At 43.3% G+C, this 15,000-nt stretch overlaps 2 protein-coding genes across 3 annotated transcripts in view; both read right to left on the bottom strand.

The window, feature by feature from the left end:
* Window positions 1-7,387: 7,387 nt before the first annotated feature.
* LOC311340083 (uncharacterized protein) lies at window positions 7,388-8,306 on the bottom strand. Its single transcript, XM_084464943.1, has one exon. The coding sequence runs from the start codon at window positions 8,180-8,182 to the stop codon at window positions 7,568-7,570; it is 615 nt and encodes a 204-aa protein (XP_084321069.1). The 5' UTR covers window positions 8,183-8,306; the 3' UTR covers window positions 7,388-7,567.
* Window positions 8,307-8,935: 629 nt separating this feature from the next.
* Window positions 8,936-15,000, bottom strand: part of palm3 (paralemmin 3) — a 21,161-nt gene continuing 15,096 nt past the window's right edge. The window contains exons 4-8 of one of the 2 annotated variants that reach the window (XM_084464941.1): window positions 14,905-15,000; window positions 14,538-14,607; window positions 13,306-13,333; window positions 12,772-12,810; window positions 8,936-10,981 (exon numbers count right to left, since the gene is read on the bottom strand). The exon at window positions 14,905-15,000 is cut by the window's right edge and continues 44 nt beyond it. In XM_084464941.1, coding sequence (XP_084321067.1) covers window positions 9,927-10,981; window positions 12,772-12,810; window positions 13,306-13,333; window positions 14,538-14,607; window positions 14,905-15,000 — 1,288 coding nt within the window. In that variant the 3' untranslated portion in view covers window positions 8,936-9,926. The remainder of the gene's footprint in view (window positions 10,982-12,771; window positions 12,811-13,305; window positions 13,334-14,537; window positions 14,608-14,904) is intronic. The other variant, XM_084464942.1, reaches the window with a different exon arrangement.

Below are 15,000 nucleotides of genomic sequence, written 5' to 3'. Positions count from 1 at the left end.
TGAAGTTATAGTCCAATTAGCAGGTAATGCAAGCGTAGGACTTTTTGTGTCATACAAGGAAATGTGATTACAACATGATTTCATCAACTGAGGCTACATTAACATTTGTTTCTGATTAACTCAAATAATGTGCCTCAAATTAGTAGCAAGTATGCCACGATTGTTGTCAATAGTAGTTCCCTCCGAGGAAGAATACCATGAACATATGTATTCAAAAATTTGTTTAATAATACAAAGTAACTCCTGTAGATCGTGCTCATGACACTGCTCCTTCTGCTGCTGCTGCTGCTGAAGGCGAGTCGGCGGTCTCCTCTGGACACAGCTCCACGGTGGGACTCATCACCAAGGGCAACGGCAGGCCCAGACACTCCAGCTGAGCCCTGTACTGCTCCATCTCGCCCGGCTCCACCTCCCTCCTCCCGCTGCTGAGCAGGTAGACGTCCAGCGACGTCATCGTCAAATTTTAAGAATATCTTGTATATATTTAAAAGGTATTGATTATATATTTTGGTTGTTGAGACCTGCCACTAGGAATGACTTGAGCCTGGTTATATAGCCCAGAGGGCAGTGAGCCGGGGCCTTTCACAACAGTACAAACAAGAGGATGAACAGGAATTCAACCTGGTGGAGTCCCATTTTTGAACCCATTGCTGTTCTAGTTGTTCAAAGAAAAATCACTTCAGTCAAACCGTTACATACAACACTGATCACTTGATTATCCGATCTGCTGGATTGGTGTTTGTGTCAATTTATTTGTATTAACCATATAGATAACAAGTTTAGGGTTTATGGGACCTTTTAATATAATTAGTGCCTTCTTGAGCTTCAACATTTCATTGAAAATACGATTTGATGATGAAGGACTGCCATGTGGCGATACTGTAGTTTCACTGTTTACAGAGCAAAGGGTTCGTGGAACATGAAGAGCTTTTTTTTTTTTTTTTTATCAAACAGTTTAATAATTAAACCATGTTGCACATTTCCAAACTGACAAAATTAAGCAGATCTCTGTACACAGCCAAGCCACGTTCACTCTGTGATTTTTCCCTCCTAGAAAGAAAGCCATGAACATATGAAATTATAAGTAAGGTTAAGGCAAGGCAACTTTATTTATATAGCACTTTTCATACACAAGGCAGACTCAAAGTGCTTCACATATAAACATTGTCATACAATAAAAGAAAATAATAGATAAGTAAAATGTAAAATAGATATAAAGGAAAAGTTTAAAAAAACATTTTAGAAACATTTTAGAAAGGCAAAGTAAAAAAAGAAATGCATTTTAGAAAGTGAGAAAATGAAGGCAAAGTTAGTAATAAAATAAAAAATAGATAGAAACATTGTAGATTTAAGATTTAGCAGAAAGCTAAAGCAAACATAAAAGTCTTCAGTCTTGTTTTAAATGCTGTCAGAGTTGGGGCAAGTCTTAAATCCTCAGGGAGTTTATTCCAGCTATTTGTTGCATAGTAACTAAATCCTGCTTCCCCATGATTCGTGTTGACTGGGGATAATTAACAGATTGGTCTCAGTCTAGGATCTTAGCGGCCTAGAAGGCTTATGTAGTGGAAGCATATCAGTTAAATATTTTGGCCCTAAACCATGTAGAGATTTATAGGTTAGCAACATGATTTTAAAATCAATTCTCTGACATACAGGGAGCCAATGTAACTATTTAAGAATTGGTGTAATATGTTCAAATTTTTTGGTCTTTGTTAGAACTTTAGCAGCAACATTCTGAACAAGCTGTAGTTGCCTTCGAGTTTTTTTTGGGAGACCTGTAAGGAGACCATTGCAGTAATCAAGCTTGCTAGTGATAAAGGCATGTACAAGTTTTTGTAAGTCTTCGGTAGACATGAGCCCTTTAAGTCTTGCTACGTTTTTAAGGTGATAATATGCAGATTTTGTAACTGATTTGATGTGACTGTCGAAATGTAAATCTGAATCCATGATAACCCCTAGATTTCTGGCTTTGATTGAGGTTTTCAGGGACAGAGAGTGAAGGTGTTGAAGGTGTTAAGAATACAATGTACATGCTGTGGATTGTGTAATGACATTAAATAGTTCAATAGAATAGTTAATACAACTCTTTACTTTACCTTTACATCCTCCTACATCCTGCAGTTTGGATTCAAGAAAAAACATTCCACTGACACGGCCTGCTGCTACTTCCTTGAGGACATTAAAACCAACTTAGAGTGAGGAGAAGTGGTTGGTCTTTCTAGACCTGCGCAAGGCCTTTGATACTGTCAATCATAACAAACTGTTTCACAAACATGGTAATTACAATCTTTCATCACACACCCAAAACTGGATTAAATCAGTGACCGTCACCAGTGTGTGTGTGTACGTGTGTGTGTGTGTGTGTGTGTGTGTGTGTGTGTGTGTGTGTGTGTGTGTAAACAATACACTTTCTCCATTTAAAGCATGCACACTGGGTGTACCACAAGGATCAATCTTGGGGCCATTACTTTTTAGCATATATATAAATGACCTGCCCTGCATGTGTGATGATGTCAGCATAATAATGTATGCAGACGACACTGTTATATATACTCATGGTAAGAGCGCTACAGAGGTTGCCAAGAAATTAACAAAGGCAATGCAAAAGGTTGCTCTCTGGTTACACAACTCATGCCCCACCTTAAACTTAGAAAAAACTGTAACCATGTTTTTCAATCTGTTTTTCAGATTGCCTCGACTGTGGATAAATTCAAGTACTTAGGTGTTTCCCTTGACCCAACTCCAGCTTTAAAAACCATTAAAAAAAACTGAGAAACACACTGGAATTTAACACACTGGAATTTTTACTCAACAAATATGAAATTGTAAACTTTGAGAATCTGATAAAGCACTCAAATGTCTGCTTACTTTTTAAAATTATGTCCACAGCAGCAGAAAATTAGGATGTATCATCATTTTCTGCTGCTCTGGACATGCTTTTTCATTATTTTTTTTAATTGAATAATACGTATTATTCAATTAATGAATACATTAATAAATTAAAGCTACGAGCAGCGTTTAAGGTGAGCCGATCACCACACCACGGACACGCCCTTCAACGTACAGTCACAAAACCATCAAACCTAACCCTAACCCTACTGACCAATAAACCATCAAACCTAACCCTAACCCTACCGACTAATAAACCATCAAACCTAACCCTAACCCTACCGACCAATAAACCATCAAACCTAACCCTAACCCTACCGACCAATAAACCATCAAACTTAACCCTAACCCTAACGACCAATAAACCATCAAACCTAACCCTAACCCTAACAACCAGTAAACCATCAAACCTAACCCTAACCCTAACGACCAATAAACCATCAAACCTAACCCTAACCCTACCGACCAATAAACCATCAAACCTAACCCTAACCCTACCGACCAATAAACCATCAAACCTAACCCTAACCCTACCGACCAATAAACCATCAAACCTAACCCTAACCCTACCGACCAATAAACCATCAAACCTAACCCTAACCCTACCGACCAATAAACCATCAAACCTAACCCTAACCCTACCGACCAATAAACCATCAAACCTAACCCTAACCCTACCGACCAATAAACCATCAAACCTAACCCTAACCAGACCATGAGGCAGTCCATAAACCTAACCCTAACCTAACCATTATGGCTGATGATTGGGTTAAGTTAACCCAGCCTTTTGGCGTTAAGTTAAATGTTGACGATTTTAGAAGATTTTTGCATTTTTGGACTGTTGCTATAGCGCCATCTTTAGGCAGATCTAGATACAATTTGGACAGTTTAATCTTGACCCATGTGCCTTGGACTATCCCAAGTTTGATGACGTTTGATGACGTTAAGTTAACTGTGCCTTTTGGCGTTAAGGTTTTTTTTGACGATTTTAGACAATTTTTAGCCTCTCTCTATGTTGTTTTGGCAATCAACTTCATATTAACTGAGCAGTTGAAATTTTGGGCCCCAACAGCCACTGTGTTTGTCCCGCTCAAATTAAACATTGCGTCTATGAACTGTGGCGATTTTAGTGACAGGCCACGCCGTGAAATTCCATTCAAAATGGCCAACTTTGACGGCACGCCACGGACACGCCCTTCAACGTACAGTCACAAATAGCCCGGCGTTCGTTCAGCACCATTTTTTGACTTTACTGACCAATTTTGAAGCAGATGCGATAAATTCCCTAGGAGGAGTTCATTCAAATACAAGGAAAAAAAGTGAAAATGGCCGCTGAGAGCAAAAATGAAAAATGAAAATAGCTGACTTCCTGTGGGTTTTGGGGCATGGGTCCAAGAGGCTTTTCTGTAGGTCATGGCACGTCATACGTGCCTACCAAGTTTTAAACATATTGGTGAAACGTGGCGCAGGGGCTGCTTTTTAAAGTTCCTGTAGGGGGCGCTACAAACATGAAAAAAACGATTTTTGGTATGTGAGCTACAGGCACCAGTCTAAACGTGTCTTGTGAATTTCATATTCATAACTATTACGGTCTTTGCAGAGTGGAAGTTTGTTCAAATTTGACGATTTTTAGCCTATGGCGGCCATGTTGTTGATATTGTTTGCCAATCGACTTCATTTCACTTGAGCAGTTGGAACTTTGGTCCCCAGCGGCCACTAAGTCGGTCCCGCTCAAATCAAACATTGCGTCTATGAACTGTGGCGATTTTAGTGACAGGCCACGCCCATTTCGATGCTACGCCTTATTTGAAAATATGTCGACTTTATCTTGTTCAGAATTTGATTCCGAACAACTTTTGTATTGGAGTCAACATCATAGGAGTCCAACTTGATGTGGATATGAGCAATTAACTATTTTCGCGGTTTCAACCACGTCTGTTTTAGAAGTCAATGGCTCATGGGTGCTTTAAACTTTATTGTACAGACTAATATTTAAGTCAGATTGAAGATAATGGGCCAGAGATGATATGGGCTAAAGGATTTTTGTCAAAGTCAAAAAACCTGCGATTGTTAGGCAATTTACTATTTTTAGCTAAATTCAAAATGGCGGAAAATCTGGGAACCGGAAGTCATAGGTTCTTGAGGAATATTTGTTCAGCATGTGGATATGCATGTGTGAACAAAGTTTCATGAGTGTAGGTCAAATCGGTTACGAGATATGCTTGTGCAAAGTTTGCATTTTTGGACAGTTGGTATAGCGCCACCTTTGGGCCAATAAGTGTAATATTTGCTGTCTGCTAATTTTGGGTCAACCTCTACAGGTCTAGTAAGTTTCATAAAAAGCGTGCAATCGGTGTAGGCTGTGTAATAGTCCAGTCATTTTATGGAAAAGGGTTGAACAAATTGCAACAGAAGCAAACTCAACTGATTTTGTATCCTCAATATGTCCTGAGTAAGGAAAAAAAAGCCCAGAAGAATCCCATTAGGGGAAAGTTTCGAAAAAGACCTAAATACACCCTATTCATACACCTATTAATTATTTTTCTCACGCAAATAGGAAACATTTTTTTCCTTCAGATATCACCATGAAAATTATTGAGTTGATAACTTACATCAAGACAAACAAAAAATGTATTACAAGTTTTTTGAAATTGTTTGTTAACATGGGCAAACGGGGCATAATCTAATTATGTATGTGCTAATTTGCATAAATACCACAATGGGGCCCCGGCCCGCGGTGCCGCTGGCTGGGGCCCCCGCACCGTACGCCGGCAACCCGGGCCCGATTCCCGCCCCGTGGTCATTTCTGGATCCCACCCCGACCCTCTCTCCCACTCGCCTCCTGTCGCTCTCTACTGGCCTATCTGATTAAAGGCATAAAACGCCCCAAAAAATAATATAATAATATAATAATAATAATTAAAAAAATTAAAAACAAAAACCATAACGGATCTAAACATAAGGTATAGCCAGATGAAAATGTATTGTAGAATCTTGTTGACATCAAGTGTCACCATGACAACGAGGAAGGAGAGTCAGAGTCAGCTGAAGCTGTTACAGCGATGGAGACCAATGACAGTGATGGAGACCAGGTGACAGAGGTGAGCAGAGCTGCAGATGTGGATGAAGCTTTGGAGATATATAAGAATTTGATGGATGGAACAATATCAGCTGAAGAGGCCAGTCAGTCTGATGTTCTCGTGAGAATCAAAGGCCGCCTTCAGAAGCACATTGAGTCCATCAAGAAGACCTCAAGAACCTCAGCTCTCTGGATGCAGAACATGGATATGCAAGACATCCTACGAAAGTACATAAGTGCAGAGCGCACCGGAAACTGGCCATTACATCTGCAGGCTATCCAGGACATGCTACCCTATCTGGCAGCATCAGGACACAATCTGTACACCAAATCTGCTAGGGTGTATCTTCAGCAGATGCAAAACCTCCAGACCACACACCCAGGAGTCCTGCATGGGGGTTCATAAAGTGTATTTTATCTTACAGATAAGATTAATACAACCCTACCTCCTGCTCCTGAGAAGCTCATGAAGGGCATAAGGTGCAGCTGCAAGTCTGACTGCAGCACCCTGAAATGCAGTTGTAAAAAAAACAATATAGAGTGCACCCCGGCCTGTGGACACTGCAGGGGAGTGAGCTGCACAAACTCAATGCAGATGCACTGTAACGAGAATGAAGATGAGATTCTCTAGTAGTGCATTGTGTACGTAATTTGATTGTTTGATACAGCCACTTTTTGTTTTAGCTACCTTTTTTCTTCTGCATTCTCCTTACCCTTGTCTCCTGTTCTTCCCTCAGACTCATCCCCGTGAAACAGTCCCACGGACCCAGCCCCAAACCCCATCTCTGAATTAAAATTAATAAAGGCTGGTTTAAAGTACTTTTTCCTGCCTCTATATATTAATGCTCATAAGTAGCCTGAATGGGGTCCATTCAGACCTTAACATTAAGTATTTTACTGTTACATGTCAACAAGATTCAACAAGACATTTTCACCTGGCTATATCCTAAGGTTTAGATCCGTTGTGGTAGCCTGTTTATGCAAATTAGCACATACGTAATTAGATTATGCCCAGTTTTCCCATGTTAACAAACAATTTCAAAAAACGTGTAGGCCCTAATACATTTTTTGTTTGTCTTGATTTAAGTAATCAACTCAATCATTTTCATGGTGATATCTGAAGGTACATTTTTTTTCCTATCCGCGTGAGAAAAATAATGAATAGGCGTAGGGTATATTTGGGTCTTTTTCGAAACTTTCCCCTAATGGGATTCTTCGGGGCTTTTTTTTCCTTACTTAGGACATATTGAGGATACAAAATCAGTTGAGTTTGCTTCTGTTGCAATTTGTTCAACCCTGACAACTATTTTGGACTATAAGTCAAACGCGTCGGAATAATAATAATAAAACTAACAATTACAATAGGTTGCCTCGCACTTTGTGCTTGGCACCTAATAAGGAAAATATTATATAAAAGTATTGGGTGTAAGAAAGAAAAAAGTTTATTACCAAATATGGCATTGAGGAAGCATTACAGTGTAGACATTGGAGAATAACAAATTATAGAACCATTTCATTGATACAATTTACAACAGACAGTTAGTCCAAACAAGCAGCTCTCTACACTGTGAGACTGGGAGTCAAGGCAGCCACGTCTGATCATGGAGACACAGCCGCTGTTCCTGCTGCTGCTGCTGCTGAAGGCGAGTCGGCGGTCTCCTCTGGACACAGCTCCACGGTGGGACTCATCACGACGGGCAACGGCAGGCCCAGACACTCCAGCTGAGCCCTGTACTCCTCCATCTCGCCCGGCTTCACCTCCCTCCTCCCGCTGCTGAGCAGGTAGACGTCCAGCGACGTCCTCCTCGTGGACTCCACGTCCCAGCGCATCACCAGGCAGTCTGGGCAGGAGGTGCGGAGGAAGACCCCAGTGAGGTTGAAGCGGTCCGTCAGGAAGGTGAAGGCGCTGCCGTCCAAGGACAGCTGGTAGCTCCAGCTCCGGCGCTCGCAGCTAGTTCCGAAGCGGTTGATCTGGTTGTAAGTGGTGTTGGTGGTCTGGTTGGAGTTGCGAAAGTACACAGTGATGCCGTCTCGTTGCTTGAGGGACTCCAAGGAGGCTTGGTGGCTCAGGCTGCCGGCCACCATGGCCCATCTCCCCTCCAAGTGACCGGTTGGCATCTGCTCCAAGGGCTTGATGAGGTCATCGCAAACGGAAGTCTTGGTTGATTGGCTCACAGCCACTGAGCCGAGTAGAATGGTACACAGGAGAATCATGTTTGTCTTTAAAGTTTTAAGATTGAGAATTTTAAGAGTATCTTGTATATATTTAAAAGGTAATGATTATATATTTTGGTTGTTGAGAACTGCCACTAGGAATGACCTGAGCCTGGTTATATAGCCCAGAGGGCAGTGAGCCGGGGCCTTTCACAACAGTACAAACAAGAGGATGAACAGGAATTCATTGTGAAATTCATTGTGAAATTGGAGAAAGTTTTAAAAGCTGTGGATTCCTGACAAGGATCTTATATCAATAGCTCTCTCCCTCACTCCATGGGGTATGTGATATTTGGCTGACTGTTCATGCCATAACACAAAATATAAGCCTCTCTCGTCCTTTCTAATTTATTTTCATAGCATTGGAAGTTTTTGGACCCAAGTAAGAAATATCTGAAAGCGATCCACCATCACACCTAACGTTCTTCATATCCACCGAGTGTGCCCCATAGCTGTTCTAGTTGTTCAGAGGAAAAAATCACTTCAGTCAAACCGTTACATACAACACTGATCACTCGATTATTCCATCTGCTGGATTAGTGTTTGTGTGTCAATTTATTTGTATTAACTGTATAGATAACAAGTTAAGGGTTTATGGGACCTTTTAATATTATAATATAATATAATTATTGCCTCCTTGAGCTTCAACATTTCATTGAAAATATGATAACATGTGTTTCATTAAAGGACTCCCACATGGCAATACTGTAGTTTCCCTGTTTACAGAGCAAAGGGTTGAGGAACATGAAGAGCTTTTTTTTTTCTTTTTTAATCAAACAGTTTAATAATTAAACCATGTTGCACATTTCCAAACTGACAGGTTCAAAACAAAGCAGAGCTCTGTACACAGCCAACCCACTTTCACTCTCAGAAATATTAATACATGTAGATAGCTTGAGTCAAACCCTGGAAGCACTCGTTAAAGTAATGCCCGGTACACAGTGGATTCACCTACAGCACTTCGCTAAATAACCTCCCTTTTTAAAAGTGGCGAAAAAAGAAAATAATTCACCATGGAGAGGAAAGCATTTCCTCCAATTCATCTTGGGAGTGACAACGTCCCTTTTTGGTGGCTTTTACTGGAAAAACAAAAACAAATCTGATTAAATAAAAATGATTAAGGCCTTTAGTTGGATATAAAAAAGAAAGATCTATAAAATATTCTAGCTCATGAAACAGCTGCCACTGCATAGTACATATTCCAGCTTCACCAGACCATAGTGTTACAGATCATTAATACTACAGGATTCATTATAGCGAAAGCAATTGCACATCATACATATCTTTGGTCCCTGTTATGTCAGTAATTGTGTGTTAATATCATATCCTACGTATCGTAGACATGTGTTTGTTTATTTATGTCAGTCAAGTCTATTTGAAGTTTGATTACCAGCAATAACGCCAGATAACTCAACTGTGTGACAAATGTGTTCTGTTCACTGGGGGAAAATAATGTTATGTTTATGGTGATAGCATGGAGAGGCACATTGACACCAACTTCACCGACATCGACAGTACGCCACACGGTTCAGTGTGCTGGATTAAAGGCTGGGTTAAAGGACAGATCCACGGCTGAATGGAAACGTGGGTGCTGGTGGTTGTAACGTTTCTGTAATGGGAATAGGAAGAAAATCTGGATTTGAATTGGTTAAAAAATAAAAATAAGTAGTGTGGGTGAGGGGGGGGGGGGGGGGGTGTGGGGGAAGAGTATGGCTGACAGCCAATGCAAAGTAAGTAGAGATGATCACATGACGGAGCAACACTGGCAGGTTTTGTGCTTGGGGGACACTCCCTCCTCTGCTCCACGGCTATTGGTCGCTGCAGTGCCGCGTGCCTCCGCGCTGGAGGCTGGGCCTCTGCGGGCCTCCACCAACGACGACCCCCCTGCCTTCATCTGGGGGGCTTTGGCCTTGCCCAGCAGGGGGTCCTGCTCCCCGGGCTGGGCCCCTGATCCCCGTGGTGCCACCAGCGGTACATCCTGGAAGTGGCTTGCGAGGGGTGTCGGAGGCTGGGCCGGAGAGGCCGGCTCTGAGGCCCCGTCCCCTGGAGCTGCTGCTGCTGCTGCTGCTGGGGCCCCAGCCTCTGTCCCAGTCTCTCCCTCTGGCCCCAGCCGTGGGGAGGGCGGGCCCTGGGAGTAGATTTCCACAGAGGCCGCAGCGTGGTCATCTGGAGCTCCGGCTGGGGAATGCAGGGATGGATCTGAGTCGGGTGCGATGGATCCATCGTCGGCCACTTCTATCACTTCCACTTTATTTGAACTGGCGTCTCCTGTCACCAGTATGTCTGCTGAGGAGTCACCGGCCTCGGCAGTGACCGTGTCTGGCCCCTCACTCCTCTCACACTGCTCCCCGTGTGGAGTGACGGCAGAGGTTTCCAACGGCGCCGTAGTCTCTCCTTCGGCCTCTCCCTGTGCTGCGTCCAGTGGCACAGACTCCTCCTCCTCCTCCTCCTGCTGCTGCTCCGCCTCCTCCTCCTCCTCTTGGTCCCGAGGAGGTACATCTTCGTCCGTTAGGATGATGACCCGCTCCGCTCGCATCACCAGGATGTCCTCGTCCTCATCGTCCGCCCCCCTCCCGGCTGAGGCCAGACCCGGCTCTGTGTGGACATAGCCCAGCAGCGCTGTGGCGATGGTGCCGTCGGAGACCACCACTGGGGCTGTGGTGCAAGAGGTGGAAGTGTTTATTTCTAAAGGGCTAGGATTGGTCTGCACTGCTCCCCCAGTGCTGCCATTGGTCAGGACCGCCTCCGTTTCATCCGGTAATGAGGAGAGGCTTTTTGTCACTACGTCTTCTATTGCATCTGTAGAAGTTCAAAGAAAAGGAATTGCTGACATTGTAAGTCACTTTATTTTATTGACTCACTCAGGTTTCATTAGAGATTGTAGAGTTTATTTATGGTGTATTGAAATTGGTCATTGCTATATTGCAATACATGTGTTTTATTGGTGATTGTGACCTTCAGCATTGACAACACCGTCCAATGGAAATATTTAAGTAGGAGGAGATAAGGCGCTTACCAGGACACTAAGTCAGCAGGACGGAAAAGTTCAACGTTCAAGAAGAAAGAAAGGTTCAGTAGGACAGAATATATCAGGAGGAGGAAATGTGTGTGAAAGAAGAAGAGGAGACGCACTTCAGCGGCATCAAGGAAACAATGCATAACGTTCCTGCAGCCAGTAGTGATGGGTGGGGGGGGGGGGGGGGGGGTCGGCTCCCGACCGCGAGCCGTTTTCTTTTTTTAAATATAAAGTTTGCCTAGTCAGAATGATGTGAAGGTCTCCGCGTGTGTGCAGTGACACGTCGTGCATGCATGCAAGTTGCAACCAATAAGGTGTGGATAGACAGGGATCATACCATTAAGCCAGCAGCGAGGGACGGGGGGGTGCGTGTTCCGCCCATAGACGGGTCGGGTGCGCTGCGCGAATGCAATGAAAACAATCGGCTAAAGCAATTTATTGATATTAGAAATTTTACTTTTGAATACTTCAGAAAAAAGGAGAGATTGAATAATTGAAGTGATATATATGGCTACACATACGCATCGTAAGTCAAAACGGGCTACATTTGGTTGAATTCTAAAAGGTATAAGTGGTAATATGCAGAGCCGTTTGGGAGCCGAAAGAGCCGACTCTTGTTGGTGAGCCGATCCAAATGAGCCGGATCACTTAAAAGAGCTGTAATCCCCATCACTAGCAGCCAGACTGTGAGAAAACGAGGAGAAATCTTAGCACAAACTAATTATGAACACTGCTGACATGTTTACACATGCCCTTGGTATCAATAAAATAAATGAGAACTTGCATAAGCCTGTAACACACACCCTGATAAAGGGATACCATCACACAGGCTGACTCCTTCTAGTTACACTTCTTATTATTATTCAATATTTAACAGATCACAGATCCATATAACTTAATCTAGGGAAGCGAATTACACCAATGTCTTTACGCGTTGTAATGTAGATATCTGAAGATCAAGTCTTCAAGGCCTGAGAAGTGTTTCAAAGAGGAGCTCTTCAAAGGAGACTGGCAGCTGTTTTTCAACCTGTGCTACAGTGGAAAATTCAATTTTGAATAAATATATCATAAATGCTCAGTAAATACTGTATTTTAGCTTGTTTTTATTAAAATAAATGGTGTTGCTTTATGCATTCCATCATCATCCTTTTTCTTTTAACTGTTTCCCACGGGCCGTAGCCTTCTTGCAGCAATAATTGTGTATAAAAGGGGCGCTGACACTATTTGCTCAGCCACTGCATGTGTATTTATAAATGTTTCTACATTTGCATATGAGGATGTCCACAAAGGTCTTGAAGACGATTACGTGGTTCACCTAAAGTCAACGGTTAGGAACCACTGAGCTAGACAATGACGCTCATCTCTTCGGAAGAGCCTTCGGCTATTGTTTGAGAATGTTTTCCAACGCATGCAAGACCAGCATGATAAGAGGACGAACTTCAAGGCTGAAACAGAGTGGGAATTAATTAGGCGTGGGATAATTGGACCGAGTGTGTGTCAATGCGCGTGTGTGGCTGTGTGGTTTGCAGAGGAATATCAAACGAGTCAAATCTAAAATGCAACATAAACCCACCTGATCTCGTGGGTTTCTCCTGCCCGTTCTGCAGAACATCTGTGATGAATAACAGAGTATGTATAAGACACATAACAGACGCCCATCACCAAAGACTGTGATTGGTCCGGTCTATTGGAGTTTATGTATCGTGCCAAAAACAACCAGCACCGCTCCTGTGACCACTGGTTTTTGCCCACTTCATTACTCGCAGAGAGAAAGGCATGGCACATGAAACAAATGATACGTGATCAATATGCCCTCATTAAATTAAGGCCAACGCTAGCACAGCGGAACAGATGGTCCGGGCAGGTGGTCTGGGTATTAAGTATTGAGTTGAATAACAAGGTTAGAGTGTGGCAGATATGGCTCCATTCCTCTGATCAATAATGTTCAGACAGCTCAAGAGGTATGGATGTTGATAAAGGAAGAATTCCATGATATAAAAAAGGTTTTGATCTGGTTTTTAGTTGGAAACATATTACACTCATTTATAAATAAATAAATAAACTATGTTTAAAAGTTGCCATTTCAAGGGATATCACCGTAGCTTACCTTCAGCTTCCGCTGCATTTAGGGTTTCCTATTGGATGAGACAGAGAGGGAGGAGTGGGTTATAATGCTTACAGCACATGTTAATGCTACACATCTTAGGCCTGTCTGTATCGGAGCATGTGTCAAAACTTTAATTGCAGTTTTATATATATATATATATATATATATTATTGCCTCCTCTTTCCAAGTATGGCTAAAGGATTAAGACACTTTATAGTTGGGCGCTTGTCCCTCCATGTAGATCAGTCAACAGCTGCGCTGAAGCGGCTCTGGTTAAACATTCACCCAGAGCCATCCACGCTGGGAAAAGAGCTGAGCGCGGGATATGTGACTGAATTGTTGGTGGCTTCAAATCCTCATTGGGAGGATAACAATGTAGAGAACGCTAAAAAAATCAAGGACAGAAATAACCAGATAAATGCTGTGCTGAAATATGTTGGATGTCGTTGTGGCTTACCGCTTACACACGCACACACAGACACACCCTATTAGCTGCATCACAATAACTATTGTGTGTCACAGGCTGACCAATGCAATATTGCGAGAGGGCAAAAAGGTGGAGAGGTTAATTGTGCCACACCACTAGGGGGTGGTATCGAGCTATCACGACCAAGTGTTCACATAGCTCTACATACATAGTCTGTCTAGGGCTCAGTTCAGAACCTCAGCTCAAGCCAAGATGACCCTCATGTATATATTCTGTTAAACGCGTGGGACCGGTGCACCAGATGAAGCAAAGAAACACACATGCCTCTGTTAGGAATCACAGAGGAAGTCAGCTGTTGACAAGCTATCAAGCCCACCGATATATTTAGAGTTGTTGCTTCCCGTTCGGAAATAACCTGTATCTTCCGAAAGGTTCTCAGACAAAGGAAGACCCCGGGAAGACCCCAAAAAGGACCTCCTCTTGTTCACAGCATGTGCTGATTAGAGTAAAATCTCAACAAGCCAATGGGTTTGGTTCAGAAACGACCAGCACTTTGTTAATGCCTGACAATGGCACTGGCTTCAGGTTAAACAACAACAGTGGAGCACACACACGCCGCTGGCTGTGACGGAGCCGTCAGTGTTCATAAAGCAGCAGATCTCCAAACAGGCCCTGGTGCCAGAGCAGCATGGGGGCTGATCATGCATTATTCAGGGTGGAGGATCTCACCTCGTGGGCCCAGAGACAAAGGCGTGCCGGTTGGGGCTGTGTCCAGCGTACAGATGGGTGTGTGTGAGTTTCTCACCGTTCTGCCATCCTCCGTCTGCTCGTTGATTAGCTCCCCTTTAGCCAGCCGCCGACTCTCTTCCTGCAACCTGACACACACACACACACACACACACACACACACACACACACACACACACACACACACACACACACACGTTTAGAACCGTATCCCGACCAGGGAATACAGCGTTATTCTGTGTTTTCGCCGTCGTTCCCCGTAGAGACCTACTGTAGGTGTAATGTGCAAGTGCCTCCTTCTTCAGAGGGATGAACATGACCTCTGGTACTATCTAAGCTCTTAATGGCTTTCGTGCCTGCTCCCCTGGGGCTATAAAAAGTCACAAACATCGTGTTTATGAAGAGCTTCTGTAACAACATCTTACTCGTCAATGCGTTTCTCGGTCTCCGGGGTGTGGGGGCCCCAGAGAGGGGAGTGGGGGCCGTCCTTGGAGGATGGTGAGGTGGGGCTGGTGGGTGAG

Source organism: Micromesistius poutassou (genome assembly GCF_964030765.1).
Source record: "Micromesistius poutassou genome assembly, chromosome: 3".
NCBI classification, from domain to species: domain Eukaryota; kingdom Metazoa; phylum Chordata; class Actinopteri; order Gadiformes; family Gadidae; genus Micromesistius; species Micromesistius poutassou.
Note: the sequence above shows the minus strand (reverse complement) of the source record. Positions and strands in the feature narration are given on the sequence as shown.

Bases quoted from the DNA above. Each gene is read 5' to 3' on its own strand.
- LOC311340083 (XM_084464943.1), bottom strand. From the start codon at position 8,182: ATGATTCTCCTGTGTACCATTCTACTCGGCTCAGTGGCTGTGAGCCAA.